Source organism: Corvus kubaryi, unplaced genomic scaffold (assembly GCF_017639235.1).
Source record: "Corvus kubaryi isolate FWS band 111438036 unplaced genomic scaffold, C.kubaryi_AGA036_p1.0 37395, whole genome shotgun sequence".
Taxonomy (NCBI): Eukaryota; Metazoa; Chordata; class Aves; order Passeriformes; family Corvidae; genus Corvus; species Corvus kubaryi.
Window position 1 is genome coordinate 3,244,016 of NW_024581134.1, and position 21,347 is coordinate 3,265,362.

A 21,347-nucleotide genomic window follows, 5' to 3' on the forward strand; every position below is an offset into this window, starting at 1 on the left:
GGCAATGTCCTGCCAGGCTGTCCCCCCCTTTTAAGGGGTATTTTTAGACCAGATCATTTCACAGCCCAGGCTACAGCAGACTGAGGGAGGAGCTGTGGCACAGCAAGGAGGGGGCACTGCACTGCAGTGCAGGGGGAGGCCAGGCTGGACCTGGAGCTGGGTTTAGTGTTGAAGCCAGGGGCAAGCTCTGCCCGCTGCTTCACGTGTCTATTGCAATCCCATTATTGCACTGTTCATTCCCTCTGCCGTGGCACGTACTGCACAGCTATTTCCTCACCGTGCAGTGGTAGATTTCGCACAGCTAAGTCTCGCGGGGTGTTTCTGCAGGGAGATTTCATAAGCTTTAGGGCTTCGCTGCTGTGGGAGTGCTCCTGCATTCCTGATCTGGGCTAGAACAAGAGTAGGGTGATGAAACAGCTCTCCCAGCTGCCTGCTCTCCCTCACACCATGGCTTGGCAGCTCATGGCCTTTGGGGGAAACTCAGCCCAGCTGTGTGCTCTGGCCAATGTGGACGTCCAGTCCCTGCGACCTGACCATCCCATGTCCAAGCCCTGAAGTCAGGGTGAGGGAAACTGGCACATCACCTCTCAATACCATCCATCCTCCAAGGCTTGTGTTGCTAGCGTGTCCTTCTTGAGGAAGGCACGGGTGTGCATGTGCCTCAGGAACGGCTCCTCACCCCGCGGCTGGGACCCGCTTCGAAGGTCACCTCGGGGCTTCCGAACGGGCCGTGTGGGGACGGGCGGGTGGCGGCAGTGCGCCTTTAAGAGAGCGCCGTGCGCGGGCTGCGGCCCTGCGGCACGCGCGCTGATTGGCCGGGCGGGCGGCGCGCGCGGTGGGGGCGGGAACAGCCATTCACAAATTTCCGAGCAGATCTTCCTCCCTTAAAGGGGCAGGGCCGGGCCAGCCAGGCGCCCACCTCCCGTTCACCGCGGGGGCCCGTGGCTCCAAGGGACACCAGCATTGGTTTTTCTCCCGGCGGCTGGGCAGGTTTCCCTGCCGGGAAGTGTGTTCTGGGGCAGCACTGCCCGGATGAGGCACCAGCATCCCTGTGAGTCACTGGCTGTGGGCTGTGGGAGTTGCAGAATGGGCTTTGCTCCATCTGGAAGGGGCAGATTGGAGCAGGGCTGGCCAGGGGAAAGAGAGAATGCGTGGACCCCACAGGGTTCCCCTTCTAGTTCCCCAAGCAGGGTGGGAATAATCGAGGAGGGGACATCTCTGAGCCCTGGATGTGCGGAAAGGTCCCTCTGGGCAGGTCTGTGCTGGATCTGGATAGAGTGGTGCTGAGCCCTTGCCTCCCTTTCAGAGCCACACGTTGAGCCACTCTGAGGAGGGTACCTGTCCCTACAGGGATGGGTCCTGGTGAGGAACCCCTGAGAGTCAGCCTATGGGGCTTTGTGGCCCCAAGGTCGTTTCAGCTTAGGCAGAGCCGGCCAGTAGATCTCCACTGGCTTGTACAGCCCAAGCGGGGTGTGTTTGGCTCCCTCTAAGACTCGAGTATGTAAGAACACCCATCTTGGGACTAGTGAAGGGTGCAGGGAAACAGGATTTCTGGCGGTGTCACACTAGGCACAAGGCAGACATCAAGGTACAGGACCAAAAACACAGCAACTGATTCTCTTAAAGACAATGAGACTTCTTGCTGTGACCCTGGTGTGGAGTGGTGAAGTTGTGCCCTGGTCACACTGTCAAACCTTCCCTCTGCTCCATCATTTTCTAAAGGAAATGAGGCACACAGAAGGAGTGGGCACCCACAGACCACGGGACACATCAGTGCTGTAATTGCCGTGCCCATGCAGCAGCAAAGCTCCCTCCTGCCGTGGAGGGAGGTGCACAAAGGCAGCCCACGGCCAGCCCATGCTTCAAGTGCTCCAACACAAGGCAGGAGCATCCCTGCCAGGTGATGGGGAGAGCAGCTGTGGGCATTGTGAGGCTGTCAGCAATTCCATAAAGCCTGCTGCATTTGATTGCTATTAAGTAACACCTCCAGGCTCTCCTTAGCAGGCAGGGAGCCTGAGCCCTGCTGTAAGGACCTGCTTCAGGTCTCCATCGCTCCTCTCCCCGCCCCCAGCACAGCCATGGAAGACATTTAGTTGTCCCTGATGTGAGTTGCAGAAACCAGCCAGTGGTGTCTATTGAAGGCTCTCGTGCCATTGCTGCCACAAGAGAGGATACAGCAACTGGGCGATGTATCCGGGATCATTAATAGAATAAAAATGGTTTTGCCCTGGAGGAGAATAATTTGTTGGGCATCTGCACTGAGAGTGCTGAGAGCTATTGGTCCCTTGGTATGCCTGGTTATTATTACCCCAGCTGCACATTTCCCGGTGTGAATTGCTGCTGGTGGCAGGAAGGAACAGCCATGGAATGAGATGTTTCTTATCCTGCCCCTTCCCACTCACCTGTGACTGCACAATCCCTCCAGTGCTCACAGGAGCCTCCAGCCCAATATGCCCAGTAGCTGTGCTCTACAGAGCACCTCTTCAAGTTCCAATTGACAAGCTCCAGACCCAGCAAAAGGCAAATCCCTGCTGGGTGGGGTCTGTGGTAGTGCTAAGGAACTGACTGACAGACTGAGCCAAGTTCACTAGGTTCCTTTCTTTGCTGCTCACCTCCTCCTAGCCTACCCGCCCAGATATATTTCCCTGCTGCCTCCCCGGGCTGCATGTGCTGGGTGTCTTTTTGCAGGTGATTGTGATGGAAAAAGGTACCTCCCCCATGCAGAACTGTCCTCCACGTCCTCCTGAGCGTTACAAAGATTCCCTGTCCGCACCCAGGCTCAGAGCTGACATGTGGCTTCGGTTCCCCTGGCAGGATCCAGCTCCTCTTGGGTGATAGTCAAGCACTCACATGACTGCTGTTTCTGCAAGGAACTGGCTGCCTTCAGCCTGCCCCATCTTCTCATCCACTGCTCCTAGAAGGGCTGTAGGTACAACAAACCCGCAGTGCCTGGTCCCTCACACTTGCCTTCCTCTTCCCGCAGGACTTCATGCGAGAGGAAGGAAGCGGCAGCAGCGGCTGAAATGCCGGTGACACCAGATAAAACCTAGCTCTGTGCCATCTTCATGCCTTGTAAATAGCATCACCTCCGGGGATTTCTTGACACTTTGCTGAAATTAGCACCTGTAAAAAGAGCAGCTGCCAAAGCTGAATTTAAATAAGACTGGGAAAGTACCAGTAGGAAGAGGGTAGAGAATGAGAGTACTCTTGTTTTCCTTGAATCACTTCCCTCCACGAAGGCACCTGCCTGGAAATCAGCTCATATCTCCTTTAGCCCTGCTCAGTGCTCACATCACTGCAGAAAGATGCCCACAGCTGCCTGAAAATGCTGGGCACTGTGCCTGCCCTGCCAGGCAAAAGCCTGGGCACCCCAGTGCAGGTGCCCACCTCGTTTGGTCTCCCAGTAGGGCCACCCCCAGTTGCCAAAATGCCACCACTCACTAAAACAAGCTGGAGAAGTACAGAATGTGGGTGCTCCTGGCCAGCCAGCCCTGGCCTCCTCTTAGGCTTGATAAGGTACCCCAAGTCCTGTGCAGCATTCGGGAACATTGCAAGCAGGCAGCAGCAACCACGGCTTAGTTCTGCCCTTTTAATTGGGGCTAGCAGGTGGCACATGCAGTTCATGACAAATGATTAGGAATTAACTCTCCTAGCAGCTAAAATGGGAAATGTGGGGTTTGGGGAGGGGAGATGCAAGCAGGTAGGGAAGGGCTCTAAAGAGCTGCAGCAGCTGAGGCTCAAGACCCCTCTGCTTGCAGGTGGCGATGAGGCACTAACAGATAAGAGAGCTGGGGGAAGTGGAGTGGGGTGGAGGCTGTAATACTGCACTCCAGGGCTGGCAGCGAGGGTGTTTCCCATGTGGGGATGCCCATTGCATGAATGGCTGTGAAGGCTGCCAGAGACCGAGCATAGAGAGAACCAGACACCTTCCTTGTGGAGGATGCACCAAAAAAAAAAACGGGAGGAGAAAAAAAAATCAAAGGCTTCTCTTTATTGTTCACTCAGATCCTTATTAAAACATTTTTCCCTAACAGCTCTTGTCCTTTGCTTCTGCGCTTCCTCCCTGAGTGAATGCCCATGTCCTTGCCTGCCCCCATCCCAGGACAGAGCCAAAGGAGATGTGTCTGGAGCAGGGCAGGTGTGAGCAGTTGGGGTGACAGACTCTGCTTGTGCAGTTCCCTGGTGCTTTCCTCCCACTCAAGTCAGTCTCATCCAGACATGGGGTTCCTGACTGACCTTGGCCCAAAGATGGCTTTGGAGAAGGCCCATGGCAGTGGAGAGACCTCACTGGGAGGCCACTGCATGATCCCTGCAACCTAACCCTGCGATCCCAGGGTGGGAACTGCAGTGGGAAGGAGGTTTGCAGCTGGGATGGAGCAGTAATTAGTTATGGTTGTGTTACAGGTACTGAGCACATCTCAGTGATGAAGTGATCTCAGAGGTGCTGCAGAGTGGGTAGCTGAGATGGAATTCCTGTCCTTTTGCTCTCATGTGGGAGACACTGGCCACCTGCCCTTTTTTACAAGGCTTTCTGCTCTACTTTGGTGCAGCAATCTCATCTCTGATTCAATCTGGCCCCAGTCCCTCCTGTCATTCCCATCTGATGGCACAAGGAGCAGTAGAAGATGTGGAGATGATCCTTATTTCTTAAAAGCTGAAAGTGTAAATACCTCTCTTAAAGCCAACACTGCATGCTTTCCTGCCATGCACACAAACACGGTTTTTCATTGATTAATTCTGAACAAGCTTGCTTTGCTTGCAGGCATCCCATCCTGCCCTGCCCTAGTGACCTCCTGGGCACAGCTGCAATGTCCTGTGGCACTGAGCTCTGCAGGGTAGAAACACTTTCTTGTGTGCAGCCATTGGCTTCATCTCACTGCATCTCTCTGGGTCTTTGGGTCAGTGCCACAGTGCCCCTGGGTTCCATAAGTGACCATCCATCAGCGAGAGCCCAGGGGAGCAGCAGGGTGAGCCTCACCTGTGGAGCTGTTTCCAAGGGCTCAGCAGCAGTGCTGTGCTCGGCTGCTCGAGGCCACCATGGTGAGGACAGCTGCTCCAGACTTGCTTGTCCAGGAACATAATGGCTGTCCTAAGCTTGCAGCTGGGAAATCTCAGTGTCTGAGCCACTCCACCACTCCGTGGCATTAAGCCACCATGTGATGGAGGTAACCTGAGCAGCCTGGAGACAGTGAAGTGCAGGCAGTGCTGGAGAGGACAGGTTCTGCACCGTGCAGTGGGGAACGTGGTGCTTGGGGACAACGCCGATCCTGATTATGGGGTGTCCTCTGCCCCCTCCCCTTCACCCAGAAGCAGCAATTTCACTTGATTGCTTGGGAGCAAACTCTGCAGGAGCACTTCTGTCTGCAAAGGTGAAGTGCAGAAGTAATTTTGTATTGCAGTTTAAAGAGCTAAAGGAGCAAGGAGTGGGCAGGGGCATTTTATCTGACCAGCCATCATGCACTTCCTCTTCCCACAGCCCTGCTCGTGCCCAGGGCCGTATTACACCAGCTGCAGGAGGCTGGGAGGAGCCTTGCAGACCTTGGAACCTGAACTGGGGCATTGCACCACCATATCTTGTGGCTCAGCTTGTGGCCCCCTCCTGCTTCTGTGTTTTAGCCATGTCCTGTGCACATTTCATTGCTCTTCTACATGTTTATGTACCATTTCTTTAAATAGTTTTTCACCCACCCTAGTGTTCTTTACAGCCTTTAAGCATTAGGAGGCCGAGTTCAGGTTCTAAATGGTCAGATGTGGGATTTTGTAATGGGTTTTCTCTTTCCCCGTCAATTTGTCTGGATGACTCTTCTGAGTTCCTTCCCGTCCTGCACTTCTGTGCAAGAGGTGAAGGACTGCCTGAGCTGCACTGGGAGCAGCACCCCTGCCCTGCTGCACCAGCAGGCATTTGTGCTCTGCTTTTACCATCCCCTGATGGCAGTAGGTGGAAGGCCCAGCAAAGACCCTTGGGGTTTCTACATGCCCAATGCACCTGTGGCTCATGGGGCAGTGGCAGCTTCCCCAGGCTGCTGTTTTGGATGGAGCACGTGTGGTAACATTTCCGAAAAGGCACGGTGAGAACTGATACAGAGATGCAACACAGGTGCTGCTGCCAGCCTAGCAACCAGTTCAGATCTGGAAAAATTATTTCATACTCCAGCGCAGACCACAGCTGAAGCAAAGTGAACCCCTCTTGGCGTCAATCACAAAGCCGGCAGGGCTGCCACGGCCGCGCTGGGGCTGGAGGAACGGCGCTGCACAAGGGCTGCCCGGAGCGCCGGGAGACGGGCTGAGGGCAGCTGCAAGGTGATGCGTGAGGCAGCGCAGGATTTCTGCTCCGCCTGGGTGCCGCCTGCGCGGGGGGCAGCGGGGGCGGCGCGGCCGGGGACTGCCCGGTGCGGCGGGGATGGGAGCAGGGATGGGAGCAGGGATGGGAGAGGGGATGGGAGCGGCGCCCCCGCCGCCGGGGCGGGGCGCGGAGGCTCCGCCGGCGCGGATTGGCCGCTGCGGGGGAGGGGGGGCTCCGCGCCGCCGCAGGTGCCGCGGTCCCGCACCGAGCCGAGCCGGACTGGGCTGAGCCGGGCCGGGCTGAGCGTGTCCGAGCTGCTGCCCCGCGCCCCGCGCCGGGAGCGGCCCCGGCACTGAGTGGCGTTGCGGACGATGCCGCGGCGCGCCCCCGCGGAGATCACCGCGCTGTAACACCATCCCCCTCCCTTCCTCTTCCTCCTCCTCCTCCTCCTCCTCCTCCTCCCACGGGGCCGGGGGCGCCGAGCGGGCGAAGAGGCGGCAGGCGCGCCTTGCGTGGGGCGGGGGCCGCTGCCGCCCCCTGAGCATCCCTCCCTCCTTCCCTCCCTCCGCCCCTCCGCGCCGCCTCCCTCCCTCCCTCCCTGCCGGCTCTATGGTGTGAGGGCAGCGATGCACAAGCACCACCACTGCTGCAAGTGCCCCGAGTGCTACGAGGTAACGCGGATGGCGGCCCTGCGGCGCATGGACCCCCCCTCCTACGGCGAGTGGCAGCACGAGCAGTACGGCTACGGCGGCTACGGCTCGCAGACCCTGCCCGCACCCGGGGGGGCCGCGCCCGCCGCCCGCGGCAAGGCCAAGCTGGGGCCCCCCGCCCGCGACCCCGCCGCGCTGAAGCCGCCGCCGCCGGCGCCGGGGAAAAGCGCGGCCAAGGTGAACGGGAGCGGCCCGGGCTGGTGGCCCGAGTGCACGTGTTCGAGCCGCGACTGGTACGAGCAGGTACGGGCCAGCCCCGGGCAGCGGCTCCCCGGTGCGGGACGCGACGGGGCGGGCGGCTGCCGGGGTAGCCCGGGGTTCGTGGCGGGTTTCTGGCACGGTGCAGCATCACTCCGGGGGCGTCGCGGGCAGCCGGGGTGGATGCTGGCGCTGCTGGGGCTCGATGCCGGCGTTGTTGCGTTGGCCGTCGTCGTCGCTCGGGTTGGCCGTCGGAGTCGGTCGGGTTGGCGTTGCCGTTGTTCGGGCTGGATGCTGCGGTCCTGCCCAGCGTCGGAGCTCAGCGCTGGAGCAGCCTTTTCAGGGCCGAACGGGGCCAAATGGATCTTGCTTGGCACAAAGTGGTCGTCGGGCGTGATGTATTTTGGACACCATACCTGAGGTGCTCGCTGCTTACGATGCCGTTGCCTGAAGCCGTGGCAGCATCAAGGGCATCCCATCATCCTGTGTTTAGCAGGCTTGGTGCGTGCTGCCCGCTGGGCAGCCTCGTGGGTTCGCGGTGTTGCTTGCCAGCGCTCCCAAACTGTCACCCACTCTCCATTGAGTTGTGGTTTCCTTGCTCTGCTGCTACGTCCCTGCTCCCCGAGATTATTACGTAACCCTGCTCTGGTCGCTGGCGTGCTGTGTGCATTCTGCCCCATTTCACTGCCTCCATTTCTTCCCACACACATTCATTTTATTAGTGTTCTCCTGGACCCATTCTCGGGCTGTGTCTCTCTCCCCTAAATGGAGAGACCAGTCTTGTTTTGAACCCACAAGCCAGCTTAGAAAATGGTTGGATCTGTTTGCAAAGCATTAAAATGGAGGCTAGACCCTGCCTGAAAAACAATTTACCCTGCTTGAGAGAAAGGCATTTCAGTTTGCTTCTTCTGCTTCTTTCATTCATTATCTTCAAACCTCACATGATTTCTTATTGATCCTTCTAATTATTATTTCAAGATGCTATAGCAGGCAGACACACGGGAATCAATGGGAATTCTCTCCTCCTCTGCTCTCAGCAAACACAACCCTCTTCTTCCCTTCCTCTATTTTTTCTTCATTACTGTCTCAGTCTGTAGCTCTGGTTGAAATAATTAGATTCATAGCTGATAGCTCAGATGATATTTACAGAAGGCACCAAAAACCCCAGCCACCTTCCTATGAGCCTGGTCCTGCTTTCTGTCGCTTTCTCTGCCACTCTTTGCATCAAAATCAGCCTCAGCTCTCTCTCGCCTGCTGATTCCTGGCAAGCATTCTTCCATCTTTCCTCCACTATCTCTTTCCTTCACTCCATCCAAAGCAGCAAGCTTGGGGAGCAGAAAATCGAAGCATGTTTGCTCCCTCCTTTCTCCTCCTGCTTGCATGAAAGCTCCGGCCCAGTATTCCTGGTAAGACGATTGCAAGCAGTGTGAGAAGGAAGTAGTGCCAGCTGCATTGCTGCCGTGGCAGGCTGGGCAGGGGAGCCTTTCATGTTTTTGCAATGGTGGAAGAGAAATCATTGTCTCTTTGTGGTGCTGCCATGGAGCTTGGGCTGCTCGGAAAGTCATCCGCGTTGGGAATCTCTGCTCTGCCTTTGCCTTTCTGAACGCGAAAAAAAAAAAGAAAGAAAATCAAAAGCTCCTCGCAGCATTGCAAGCAACAGAGGATGCCTGTGTTTGAGGCTATGTGGGCATAGCGGGCTCTGCATGTAGAATATGACGTGTGTGCTATGTGCAGTGCCTGTATCCGAGCAGGCAGCGTTGCTCCCTGGTGTGGAGCAAATGTATGCCGTGAGTAAAGCTTTGCAGCAAATACCTCGGCAACGCTCTCCTCCTGATCCAAGGGTGCAAAGTGCCTGAGCCCTGAGGAATCCATGTTCTTCCCAGTCCAGTGGTGGGCAGAGGGACAAAAGGTGGTAACATGGAAACATATAGGCATGGCTTGTGCTCAGGCAAGCAGGTCCGTCCAGTTGGCTCTGGGAGGCTGGGAGATGTTGGGCTCTGGGTAGATTTGGCTGGATGTTGCAGATGCAAAGCAGTTTCCTTCACAGGCTGTCTCTGTGTCCAGGAGAGCCTTGGCTGGAGGCAGGGCTGCCATTTTTCAGGGCTGCCCCTTTAAATGAGCTCACTGTCCCTGAAAGCACTTCCAGCAGCTGAGGTGGGAAGGGGTGCACAGGCCAGGAAGCTTTCCCAGGTAAGCAGGGATCTGTTAACCTCCTGGGGAGCTTCACCACCTCTCATTTAAGCCTTTTTTCTCCCCTTGCTTCTTCACTCAAGCAGAGAAGCATGTACTAGTTCTCTGCCACCAGAAACGTGCTCACAGTTGCATATGGTGGTGTATGTTCTCTGACATCATGGCATACTCACATACTCTGTGTGCAGCTCCACGGCATGTGAGACGTGCCCACACGTCCTGCCCAACACACAGCACGGTCCCAACGTCAACCTGCACCTCCTCCCACTTCCAGCCCCCGTCTGTTCTCTCCTCCTGCCTCTCCCCTTCTCTAGGACACATTTTAGCTTGCTCAGGCAGTGCCAGTAACTGAGAACCCCTAATCCTCACCGGAGGGAGGGAGGAAATCTGTGAGCTCTAGGTATCTCATATCTTTTTTGCTTTGCTTTTCTTCTCCCCTCTGAGATCTCTTCCATTTATTTTCCCTTATCTATCCATGTTCCCTGTTCATTAGTTCCCGGTCCCTGCACTTGATGTCATTGCTGTCCTCCATTGTTTCCGTCACCATCCCTCCTGTTGGCCCTGTGCCCTCCTTGTCCCCCTTTGCTTGCTGGTGGGGGACTCAGTTCCTCCTCTGCCAGACTGGGGTGACAGGAGGACTCCTGGCTTTGAGGGAGGAACAGCAGTGTGATCCAGGGAAGCATCCCTGATGTGCAGCACTAGAGGAGCAGACTGCTCAAACCCCTCCTCTCCCCTGCACAGTGACGCCCACAGCCCCTCAGGAGAGGGGTGCTCAGCTGCCTGGCCATGCCCAAGCCCCTTCCCCGGCACTGCTCCAAGAGCTGAGGGGCCAGAAGTAGCACCTTTCCCTCCCACAGGAAATGTCCAGCCCTGAGTCTTAGTTCACTCTAAGGACCCTGGTGCCAGGCACAGTGACCAGAGAGAGGCCCCCCCATGAGAGTCCCAAGGGTCTCACCAGCATTTTCATGTGGGGCGTGGGCTGGGGAAGGGGCCTCACAGTTCCCTGGCATGTGGTGAGGAAGTGCCCTCAACCCCCAGGGCTGCCCCAGGTTTGCTGGCCCTGCTTGGCCAGGAATGTAAAGTCCTGCTGCCTCCCTTTCTGTGGTCCCTTTCTCCCCCTTGGGGTGGTCACAAGGATGCAGAGGGGAGTTGGAAGAGCATTGCAATGAGTCCTTGACCACGTGCAAATACTCAGAGCATGCCAGGCTTGTGTGGCCTCCACCCCTGGCAGAGGTGTTTCATGGCCAGGCAGGTGGAGGAGTGGGACAGATCTTCCCTGCCCACCATCAGCCATGAGTGCTTCACTGATTTTCAGGGGTGGTTTTCAATGCACAAACGTTGCTTGTTGAGTTCCTCCCATGCCCTGGGCAGTTAACTGCAGTAGGTAGGCACAGGACAGCACATCTTGGCCAAAGCACCAGCCTTTGCTGAGCCTTCAGATGATGTTGGACTTGGGGTTTCTGTCTCTTGGGACATGGGTGGCAGGGGAGGAAAGAGCCTTGGAGAAACCGTGGGGGTTCAGACCAGGGTTTCTGAGTGATGAGCAGGTATGGCTGGAAGGAAGGAGGGAGAGCACCAAGGGGGCAGGCAGGAGGCCAAATACAGGTTGCTTTGTGGGAAATGGCTGAAGCCCCAGATGTTCCCTGGGGAGGTGCGAGGGAGGGTGAGAGGAACAGGGTGCCGGGGACATGGAGGCAGTGGAGGTGGTGAGGTTGGCAGGGTGATGTTGCTATGGCTACTCCCGTGCTATTCATAGAAGAAATTAGCTAAATCTTTGCACTGAAACGTGGAGGAGGAGAGAGGAGGAAGGCGTTCTCCGTGTTTGGAGGGAAGGAGAGAAGCCAAAACAGGAAGGGGGTGAAGTTTTCCTTCTTTTCTCTGTGCCTGCACTGTGGAGGGGCATTTCAGGGAAGCACCACTGCCTGAGCTGCCCAGCGCTGGCAGGACGTGGAAGGATGCAGGCAAAGAGGAGCTGTCCCGTGGGAAAGCCCCCCCCGCAGAGCTTCCACACAGAGCCCCACATGGCAGGGTGAGTTCTGTATCGTGCCAGGAGCACAGGAGACATCCTTTTAATTAAAGTCAGCCAATCTGTGAAAGGTATTTTTGGCAACCTAAATGTAGATGCAACTGTAGTGAAACTTGTCCTTTGCGTCTGGCTCCATTGCTGAACACAGTGCTTGTCTGTTCCTGGCCCCATCCATTTGCTCAGCCCCTGCTCTGTGATCACTGCTGGGCCCCCTGTCCTCCCTCCACCTCCAGCATCTCTTCCAGCCTGTCCCCCTGCCAGCCGGAGTCCCAGGGAGTCTTCCCTCTCCCTCACTCCTCATCACACTTCACTCCCTCGTGAGAGTTTGAGTCCCCTTCCACAGACCTGTTTGTCACCTCCTCACTCATGATGTGTAAATCTGCGTGTCTGTTCCTAATATATCCCCCTCCATCTGATCTCACCTCTCGGCTTGTTTCTTGGGCATCTCCATCTGGTGATCCTGCCGTCATCACCCAGTTGAGTTGCTATAACCAGGTACTGAGCTGCTCTCCTTCCCCCGAGCCCAGCCTCACACCCAGCCTCACACACATCCTCAGCCCCTTGCCCTGTGGACCTGGGAAGAAGCTGATTTTTCTGATGGTTTTGATGTTCCTTTCCTGCCCCTCAGATGAAATCAAGGCCCAGATAATGCTTTTTAAAGTCATCCCCCTTCCCTGTGCCTCTCCTGGGAAAACCTTACCACACAGATGCTGAGTGAGCTGGTTCTCCTCGCCCACCCTGGAGCATCCCATGTCCTGCTGTCACCCATACCCTGGACTGAGGAGGGTCAGATGTTCTCAGTGCTCCTTCACAAAACGTGTTGAATTCATTTAGGAGTGGACAGCTGAGGACATTTGTCTCCTTAGTTTATTTATTCACCTGTAAGACTCTCCCCCCTTTCTCTGGGCATATGAATCCCTTGGAAAGGGGCTGTACACTTGTGCATGTTGGCTTTTCTGACTCATCCCTTTAATACAGTAAGGGATAACACTGGAATTAGAGAAGTGAGTTGAAGGACTGAGCTTAGCTCCTCTCCAGCTGGATTACCTGCCAGCCAGCCCAGATGTGCACACTGCAGCCCTAGAGCTGCGCCTAGGTTTGGGGTCTTGAGCTGCTGGAGGAAGTCCTGGAGCAGCACAGGGAGAGGTGCTGGAGCTGGTGTCCGAACAGGCTGTGGTAGAGATGTGGCTGCTGCTCTAAAGGCAGCATCTGAAGCCGCACAGGTGGGAGAGACCCCGTCAATGCAACATGTGGAAGAAGAGCAAAGTACCTGCCAAAATCAGGAGGATGTGCCCCTGTCACACTGCTGGAGGAGGAGGAGGAGGTGGAGAGCACGTTGGTGAGGCATGCAGGGCCAAGCACAGGCATGTTTCAGCAGGGGTGTGTGCAATGTGGAGGAAGTTGCTCCTCGTGAAGAACCTGGGGGCAGCAGGAAGCCCATCAGCCTCCACTGTGACAGCACCTGCTGTCATCCCTGGTGGAGGGATGCCCCCGTGACTGCGCTTTCCACCAGCTCTTCCACCACGACTGGGACCTGCGTGAGCCCAGTCCTGACCAGTGCCAGGGATTCAGCGGGGATCTGCTGGCCATCCTCAGGGCGTATGGTCCCACAGAGGGGTGCATGAGAGGGAAACCCAGGGGACAGCTGTCCCAGAGGCCCAGTCCGGGTACCCTGGGCGCAGAGGAGGGTGGGAGGAGGAAGCGGAGCAGAAACTGTCACTGTTCCTGGAGAGTTGCCTTGTTCGGGTAAGCCCCTCGGCACGTCGTGTGCTATTATGGGAGGAGAGAAGCTTCCGTTCCTTCCAGAGCTGTGAATGCTCATTTAGAGAGAGGAAGTCATTAAGACTAATCAGGACGTAATCAGGGCCGTGGTTCTGTGCCGGGCGCCCGCTGCGCACAGCTCGGTGCAGGATGCTCTCCAAGGGGACCGTGGTCTCTGGGTGCCAGGGGAGAGCAGGTCCAGCACTGCTCCGTGCTGGGCCACGAGGAGCTCAGTGTGGGGGATGAAGGTGCTCTGCCTGCCACCCCAAACCCCACGTGCTGGCAGGAGGAACAGTGAGCCTGGGGCTCAGCCTGGCAGCTGTGATTCAGGGATGGGTGAGGTTGTGCCAGCACTGTGGGTGCAGTGGGCTGTGTTAATGCTCGCAGCTGGTTTTAACACATGCAAAGATGGGATGATGTAGGGAGTCCTCAAGGGCCCTCGTTGCAAATCCAGCAATATGCTGTGAGCGTGTATCAGGGACTTAGAGATGAAAACTTTTAATACAGCGTTTAACAAGTTCAGAATACCTGAATTTGGAATGAACTTCACAGTTTAGCTTGCAGAGCTCGCTTGGTGGGGCTTGCAGAGGAACTGCTCCAAGGGTGTAATTATTTTTGGGAACATGTAGTGCTTCAGAACACCCTGGACCAGGCCCTAGATACCTTCTTGTTGCCTTTGTATTAACTAGAATTTAGCTTGAAGCTCTGTTGGTGGATCTTGGTTTGCCTTTCTTCCCACAGAAACAGGTTTCTTAACACTTATTAACTGGGTGTGCACGGGAATTTACCAAAAAGAAGAAATGAGGATATTTGAAACCCAGGAACCAAAGAAATCTTTATTTTACCACTGTTCCTTATTCACTTTTTTCCCCCCTATACATATGTATTTGTCTGAGAGGCAGATAGAAGCATGTGACTCTCTCAGATAATAACAACTCTTCCTGTGAAAAAAGGAATCAAGTCAATTTTATTTGGTACCGCCAGGTCAAAGAGAGGGCACTGAAACCCAGCACCTCTGCAAATTGGGTCACTTATTTTAGTGGGCTGAGCCTGGAACAGGATGTCTAACTTTCAAGTTTGAACACCCTGGCCTTAATGGTTTCTAAATGGAAACTTAGATTCCACAGAGCTTCTGTTTGGGAAGCTTTCTTCCTTCCCTACTGCGTAAAGGCTTTTTCCAGTCCCTATTTAAGCTACTCTTTAAAAAAAAAAAAAGGCACCAAAACAAAGATTAAACCTTCAGTAGCTGCTTGTGTTCACATTACACTTTGGGCACCTCAGTGGCTTTGCCAAAGATCCTTGTGACCAGGGACCTTTCAAGTCCCGTGTTCCCTGTTTCCGGCTGGCCGCGGTGCTTTGAGCCAGTGCCGAGGTGCAGCCATGGGACAGGGGCTCTGCTGCCACAGCCCCAGAGCCTGCTCATGCCACCAAAACGGCCCAGCTCAGATGGGCAGCCTGGAGAGAAGGGCTGCTCTTGCCTGCAGGCCACCAGGCTGGCTGGGAGCCGAGCACAGGGACACAGGCAGCAGCTGGCGCCTGGCTGGGTGAGACTGACGCAGGGGGTCTGGGCACCTGCAAGCTCCACAGTCTGCCCCACCATCGTTTCCTACATCACTGATGCCATGTTTTGAGCTGTGCAGGAGGGCAGGGGCCAGGCTCAGCCTGTCACTCCCCTTCATGCAGGCACACTGTTGGGTGATGTCCTCCCCCTGCCCAAACCGTGTCAGCCAACAGGCTGCTCTTGCAGTGAAAAAGTGAGAAAAAGTGCACAGAGAGTTACTTTATATCCAACCCAGTTAAAAGGATGGGTGATTCATCTCTGGCCAAGAACTTCTTCAGCCTCCAAAAGTTTCTGTCCTCTGTTTTCTTTTGCTCCCTTTCCCTGTCCCAGGCTGTGGTAACCCTGAGGGATCAGCTCTCTCTCAGGGCTCTGCAGCTCTGCTGATGCTCCCAAGCACCCTCAGCTCTGGCCACCATGTAGAGCCCAGGAAAGCAAAGAGGAATGAGCACAGGGATCTGTGAGGATGGGACCAGCCCTGGCAGCAGTGTGGTACCTCTCCCCTTGAGAAGGGATAGGTCAAAGCATGGATTTGGTGTTGAGATGTCAGAAAAGCCCTACATCTCATGGGCCAGCTGGGAGCAGGCTTTGGTCTGGGAAAGGATATGCCATGCACTGCTTCCCAACAGGAGGACTGTGAGGTGGCTTCCCTGGGCACAGCCAGGTGAAAGCCAAGGGGGTCTTTGGGGGGCCAGGAGCAACCTGGAGGGAAGATGCCAGCACCTCTCTGCTCCACACACCTGCTCTCCAGCAGGGGCAGAGCCAAGGCTCATCCCCTCCTTGCCTCAGGGAGCCTTAGGAGTGGGTTTCTGTCCGGCCTCAACCTTGGAAGTACCCAGAGGCTGCTCTGGAGGAGCCATGTCATCTCAGGTGCAGTGGGAGCTATGGACTGGGCTCTGGCTTGGTGCAGGAGGTAGCCCCAGCACTGGGAAAGCCAGCATCTGGGCGAAGGGCAGGCAAGCCTGGCACAAAGCAGATGAGCGTGTCAGCGCTCATCAGGGTGCGTGGCAGTGAGCACGGGCTCCCCGTGTGTGCCGTGCACGCAGGACCTGAGCTTGTTCCTGTGAAATTAATTCATCAGCTTGGTGCAAAGCTGCTCCCCCCAGCAGCAGGAGCCTGTTGGTGCCTGGGCATCCTGCAGCCGACCCCACTGCCGCACCCTTGGTGTCCCTGAGCCAGTACCTGTGTGTTCCCAGCCAGAACTCGACACGGTGGGGTCCTGCGACAGAGCAGCTGCTTTCATAGCTGTAAATCCACAGCTTTCTCCATGGTTTAACACCCTTTAAAAAAAAATCAAAGCAGATGGAGCTGGACTACAAGCAGCTCAGTGTCAGCCCTGATTAGATAATTCTGTTGGGCATTTCCCCACTTGTGACCTCTACCCCTGAGAGCTTTTAAAAGGATGTAAAGACCGAATTTCACTTATCTCCAGAGCCATTTCTTTCTGACTGCTACTATTATACCTCAGATGATATGAAACAAAGGATATTAAAAGACACATTGACTTTTCACTCTGATGCAGTCTGGGGAATTTGCAGAAATAAAGAAGTTAGTACTTTGCTTCCCATGCACTAGCCCAGTGTCTCAAGTAGTCACTCTGTCCTGCACATTCCTTCTTGCATGACATGTGGGGCACACCAGCCTCCTGCAGAGACCAGCTCTGTGTGCTAGGCCTGGTATTTGCCATCTCTGGAGGCTCCTTTTAGTCCTGTTGCTGGTTAAGATGGAAATGTGTTTATATGTGATCACAATCCAGTTGCCTTTGTCCTGGGACATCTGTAGCACGTGTATTTTGCCTGGAGAAAGTTTGTAACTCCTGACCTCTGTGGGTTGGCACCCGTGCCAGTTCTGTGGAGGATGTGAAGCTATGGCAAAGCTTTGGGCTTTCATTTCTGGAGACATTATCTTGAACTGTCAGTTCAGAATCTCCCTGCCCAGCTCCTGTGTGCCAGCCCTTGGGGAGATGCCACAGGGCAGGACCCAATCCTCAGCAGCAGGCTAGTGAACCTCCTCCATTTGCATGTAATTGCAGCTTTTCTTTTGCTTGGGAATTTTGGAAACTCATCATGTTTCGCAATTCCTACCTTTGTGCCAGCAGAGGACAGCAGTAGAAACTGAGGTGGGGGGTGATACCTGTAGATGTTTGGGGCTTTGGTGCTCCCAGGTGATTTTGTTTTTGTCCCTGGGCTGCCATGGCCCAAGTGGAGCCCAAATAGCAGCAGTCCCTCTCCTATCACTACCCAGAGGGGATACCTAAGGGTGTTTCTGAAAGGCTGCATCCTGTGCCTGAGATTTTCTCCAAGCACTGCTGGCCTGCCTGGCTGCTCCCTGCATGTGCTGCAGTGGTATTGCTCCAGCCTGCAGAGCAGACATCCCTGCTGCCCTGCATACAGCCCCACAGCCTCCTCCTGGTTTGAACCACGGAGGCAGCTGCCCCAAACAGGCACAACGTTCACCCAATGCCTCTACAGGGAGCCAGTCCCTTTCTGGGGACTGCCTGGGGCAGATTGCTGCTCCCTCCATCAGCACCTGGGCTGTGGCTGTCACTAGGACTGTCATGCAGAGCTCAGTGAATGCAAGGCTCTACTTCTCTCAGCCCCCATGAGACCAGAGAGCTCTTGAATCCTGACCTTCAAACCTCATCCCTCTTCACCACGGTTCCCTTTGACTCCTGTTGTTGCCCAGATTTTCCCAACAGCTGTCCCCTTCCTCGCTGGCTTTGTGCCCAGATCAATCTCTCTGCATCTGTGCAGTGCCCTCCTCACTCCCCAGGGTCCTCCTCGAGTCCCTGCAGCCTCCATCCCCTGAGACCAAGTACAGTCCCTTGTGCCTCTGCCTGATGGAGAGAGTTCAGGGCACCTCCAGCTCCACTGGACTTTGGTGATCCTGCTGCCATGGAGTGAGCACTGTAGGACTTAGACCTCTTCTCTTTCCATCTGTAAACCCCCCCAAGTGCAAACAGGGCTTGGTAAATAATAGTGTGATGAAGGGGTTTAGGTGGAAGGGATCTGACAGCCCCCATTGAATGTGATCTGAATGCACAGCCCTGTTCCCTCTCCTCCCTGCATGCAGCAACCCCCTGCTCCTTAGGGCATAAATTACCGTTCCCTATAGAATTGAGGGCGTGGTTAATTCACCAGCACGTTCCTGCTGCCCAGCAAAAAATTATGATGCTCTCTCTCTTCCCCTGGCTAGCAGAGCTGCTCGGTACTTCTGCCTGACTGGTGGAGGGAGGCAAAAGGTTTTTGTTTTCAGGTCCTCTTCTTATTTCTGAGTCTTTGGTCTTGTCTGTCTCTTCAATAGGACAGGCAAAGTGCAAATATTTAAATATTTGCAAGTGAAAGAACTAATGCCCAAACACCTTTCTTGTGGTAGCTGGAATAGCTGGCCACAAGAGGCAAGTGGGGATTTCCTGGTCTGAGTTCCTCCTGACCATGTGTGACTTTGTTTTAGAGCAGCCACTCACATTCAGTATCTCCTGGGTCCCATCTGGAGCCTGAGTGGGAAATTGTGCTCCTAGCAGTATTTTGAGATGTAAAAAATCACTAGTGTGGAATGGCTGTGAAGGATGCTCAGTGCACAGGGAGCAGGCTAAACAAAATATGTCCTTAGGGCTCACCACTGTGTGAGCGAGGCAATGTGATGTGTGATTTTTGGGCTATTATTAATTCAACAAAGGGTGCAGTGGGGCTCAGTGGAGGACTCAGGCTGGACCTGCAAAAGCCTCTATAACATTATTATATAGAGCACTTCTCCCTGGGAGGGATCCAAAGCATCATTTGTGGAGTTGAATTCTTTTTATAAATCATGGGGCGCGTGATGGGCTGCATTCACTTAGGCTGCCTCTTCTGCATCCTTCCTGGAAACTCATCTAATAAGAGCTGGCCTCTGGATGTTCAAACCTTGATGTGCTACTGGTTGTTAATTGCTGGCAGTAGAAGTGCTTCTTTTTTGCCTTGAAATGTGGAATCCCTTCCTAGAATTGCACTGGGGACTAATAAAAGCCACTGCCAGGTTTAATATATTCTATCTCTCAAATTATCTGGATTAAATACAAGGACTGTGTAGTGCCAGAGAGGGGATATTCCCAGTTTAACATTGCTTCTGGGCCTTGGAGATCCCAAGACACTGGACCTGAAAATTGTGATTCTCTTTTGTGTGGGGGAGGGGTTTGACAGGAGTGCTTGGAAGTGGTCATATTTGCCTGAGTTAGAGAATTAATTGCCATAAAAACTATGGTTTTGTAACCAATAGTTACAGCTGCAGGAAAGATCAGAAAGCATCTGAATAAATCAAATTAACTACTTCCTGCTCTATCCAGAGCAGAACCTTCCAGGGCGGGATTTAAACCACAGTGTGGTTGACCCTTAGCTCTCTCATCCACTGATTGAGGAGAGTGAAGAGTCTAGAAATAGGGCCAGCTAAAACAGGACATGGTGGGGACTGCCGTGCTGGGTTATGGGAGGGGGCTGGTCGCAGTCAGGGACGGGTAAACCCAGACAAGGGCAATAAGGAGGTAGCTGGCTCCTGTGAAAATATTCCGGACTCACAGAGGCTGTTGGTCCCACACCTCTGTTAATGGACAGACCGTGGTCGCTGGTGAGTGCTTCACTAGCCCACAGCTTGACTCGCCGGTTGCTGACTGTTGTTCGTGATGCCTTAAGGCAGACGGTTCACTTCACCTCCCCCTGGTAGCTCATGTCTCTTGGCGTGTCTCACGCTGGCTGTTCTTCTCCTCACGAGCCTTGGGATGATGAAGCGAGTTCCAGCTCACCGCTGACCCTCCAGGCTTTGCACTACTCTCCGTGATGTGCCAGCGAGGAATGTCAGTCTTGGTTGGGATTTTGCTTCTCGCTTTTGTCCGCCCCTCCCTCACGCCCCCTCCCAGAGACCGGGAGTCAAAAGACTTCAGCAGCCGGCGGCGCTGGACAGCTCCGGCGAGCGGGACCCCGCAGCCCTGACCCCCCGGCCCGGCGCTCCTCCTCCGGCCTCCGTTCCATCCCGCCCCTCCGGCCACCCCTGGTCCTCCTCCGGCCTCCGTTCCATCCCGCCCCTCCGGCCACCCCTGGTCCTCCTCCGGCCTCCGTTCCATCCCGCCCCTCCGGCCGCCCTCCTCCCTGGTCGCCGGCCATCCCATCCTGGTTGCTCCGACCGCTCCGACCGTCCCGTCCCGTCCCGTCCCGTCTCTCCTCCAGCTGCCCCATCCCTTCGGCCGTTCCGGCCGTCCTGTCCTGCCCCTCCTTCGGCCGCCCCTGATTTCCAGCCGTCCCGTCCCGTCCCGTCCCGACCCTCCTCTGGCCTCACCCCCCCGTCCGGCCGCCGGCTCTGCATGTTCGCCCATCCTCTTCTCCTGGGAGACCCTCCCTCCCTTCCTCTGTCCCTGCCTCCCTGCCCTGCCTGCCCGAGCTGCCCTCTGCACATGTGTCTGCCCTGCGATGTGCAGCGAGCCGAGGGGCAGAGGGCAGCCCAGGAGGAGCAACCCCGAGAGAGGTTCATGGGGAGCCCTTCAGGACAGGAGGATGCATGTGGTGCTGTGGAGGATGAGCCGAGGCTGCCGAGCAGAGGGTTTACCCCAGGAGTAATGAGGATAAGGGACCAAATGCTGTCACCTCTCCCAGGGCGTGGTGGCTCTGTGCTTAGAAGGAACAAAAGCTGCCGCAGGGTGCTTGAAGGCTTGGTCTGCTGGCCTCTCTCAAAAGGACTTCTTTTCCTACTCCTATCTCCTAACCCCTCACTAGTGTGAATTTCACATAAATTTTGGTGCTGGTGGGAGCCTGACACAAGGCTGGGAGAGTTTCCAATCTTCCCTGTCTCTTTCCCAGTAGCCAAGGCCATGGGGTGTTTGGGACACACTGAGTCTGAGGACCAGACTGATGCCCAGAGCCATGCTGTGGCCCTGCTCCTGTCCCAGGGCTGTTGGACACTTGGAGGAGGGACAAGCAGAGCCCTTCCTGAATCTCTCTCTGCTGCCTGGCCTGGAGGGTCTGCGCTGGCATGACCAGGGGAGAGGCAGTGCACCACGAAGGGCTGGGTTCATTGCTCAGCTTGGTGACATCCCACTTTTGTCTCCTCACAGGCCAACCCCGCTCCCATTATCGTGAATACAGACTCGCTGGAACAAGGGCTCTCTGTAAGTCTCCCAGTTTCGTTTTGCTTCCTTTGATCAAGTGCTGCATTTTCCCTGCTCAGCAATGCAGGAAAGACTTTCCCAGCTCGAGGAGGCCCTGGTAAGGCAGCAAAGGAGCCTGATACCCACACCACTTCCCCACAGCTCATCCCACCCCCAAACCTTGCTGGGGCTGGGTGACACTGCACAGAACCAAGGCCAGCAGTAAGTGATGCTGGGGACTCGAGCACAGGGAGGTACAAGGCAAAAGGCCTCAGCAGAGGAGCTGGGCATCTGGACTGGTTGTGTTCGGGGTTAATCATACAGCCATTTCCTCTGCCTCCCATGCAGGGGGGCTGGGAGGCTCTGCTGGGGCATCCTTTACCTTCCTGCACTGCCTCAGCCTCCTTAGGCAGGGCTCTCTGGGTACTTGCTGGCATCACAGTCACTGGTCCTCAGGGCAGCAAGGCCCATCAGATGTTGCTCCTCTCCCACTGAAGGCTGCCAGCAGCTGA

The 21,347-nt window shown here is 55.5% G+C and overlaps 1 protein-coding gene across 12 annotated transcripts in view; it reads left to right on the plus strand.

The window, feature by feature from the left end:
* The window catches only part of DLG3 (discs large MAGUK scaffold protein 3), a 76,960-nt gene that overhangs the window by 18,363 nt on the left and 37,250 nt on the right, over window positions 1–21,347 (plus strand). For 5 of the 12 annotated variants that reach the window (XM_042040155.1, XM_042040156.1, XM_042040157.1 and 2 more), the window contains exon 5: window positions 20,803–20,856. The exons of 1 other annotated variant lie outside the window; for it this stretch is intronic. In XM_042040155.1, the coding sequence (XP_041896089.1) occupies window positions 20,803–20,856 (54 nt within the window). Of the gene's footprint in view, window positions 1–6,848; window positions 7,237–20,802; window positions 20,857–20,902; window positions 20,954–21,347 lie in introns of those variants that run through there. 6 more of the 12 variants (XM_042040161.1, XM_042040163.1, XM_042040160.1 and 3 more) reach the window with 5 other exon arrangements.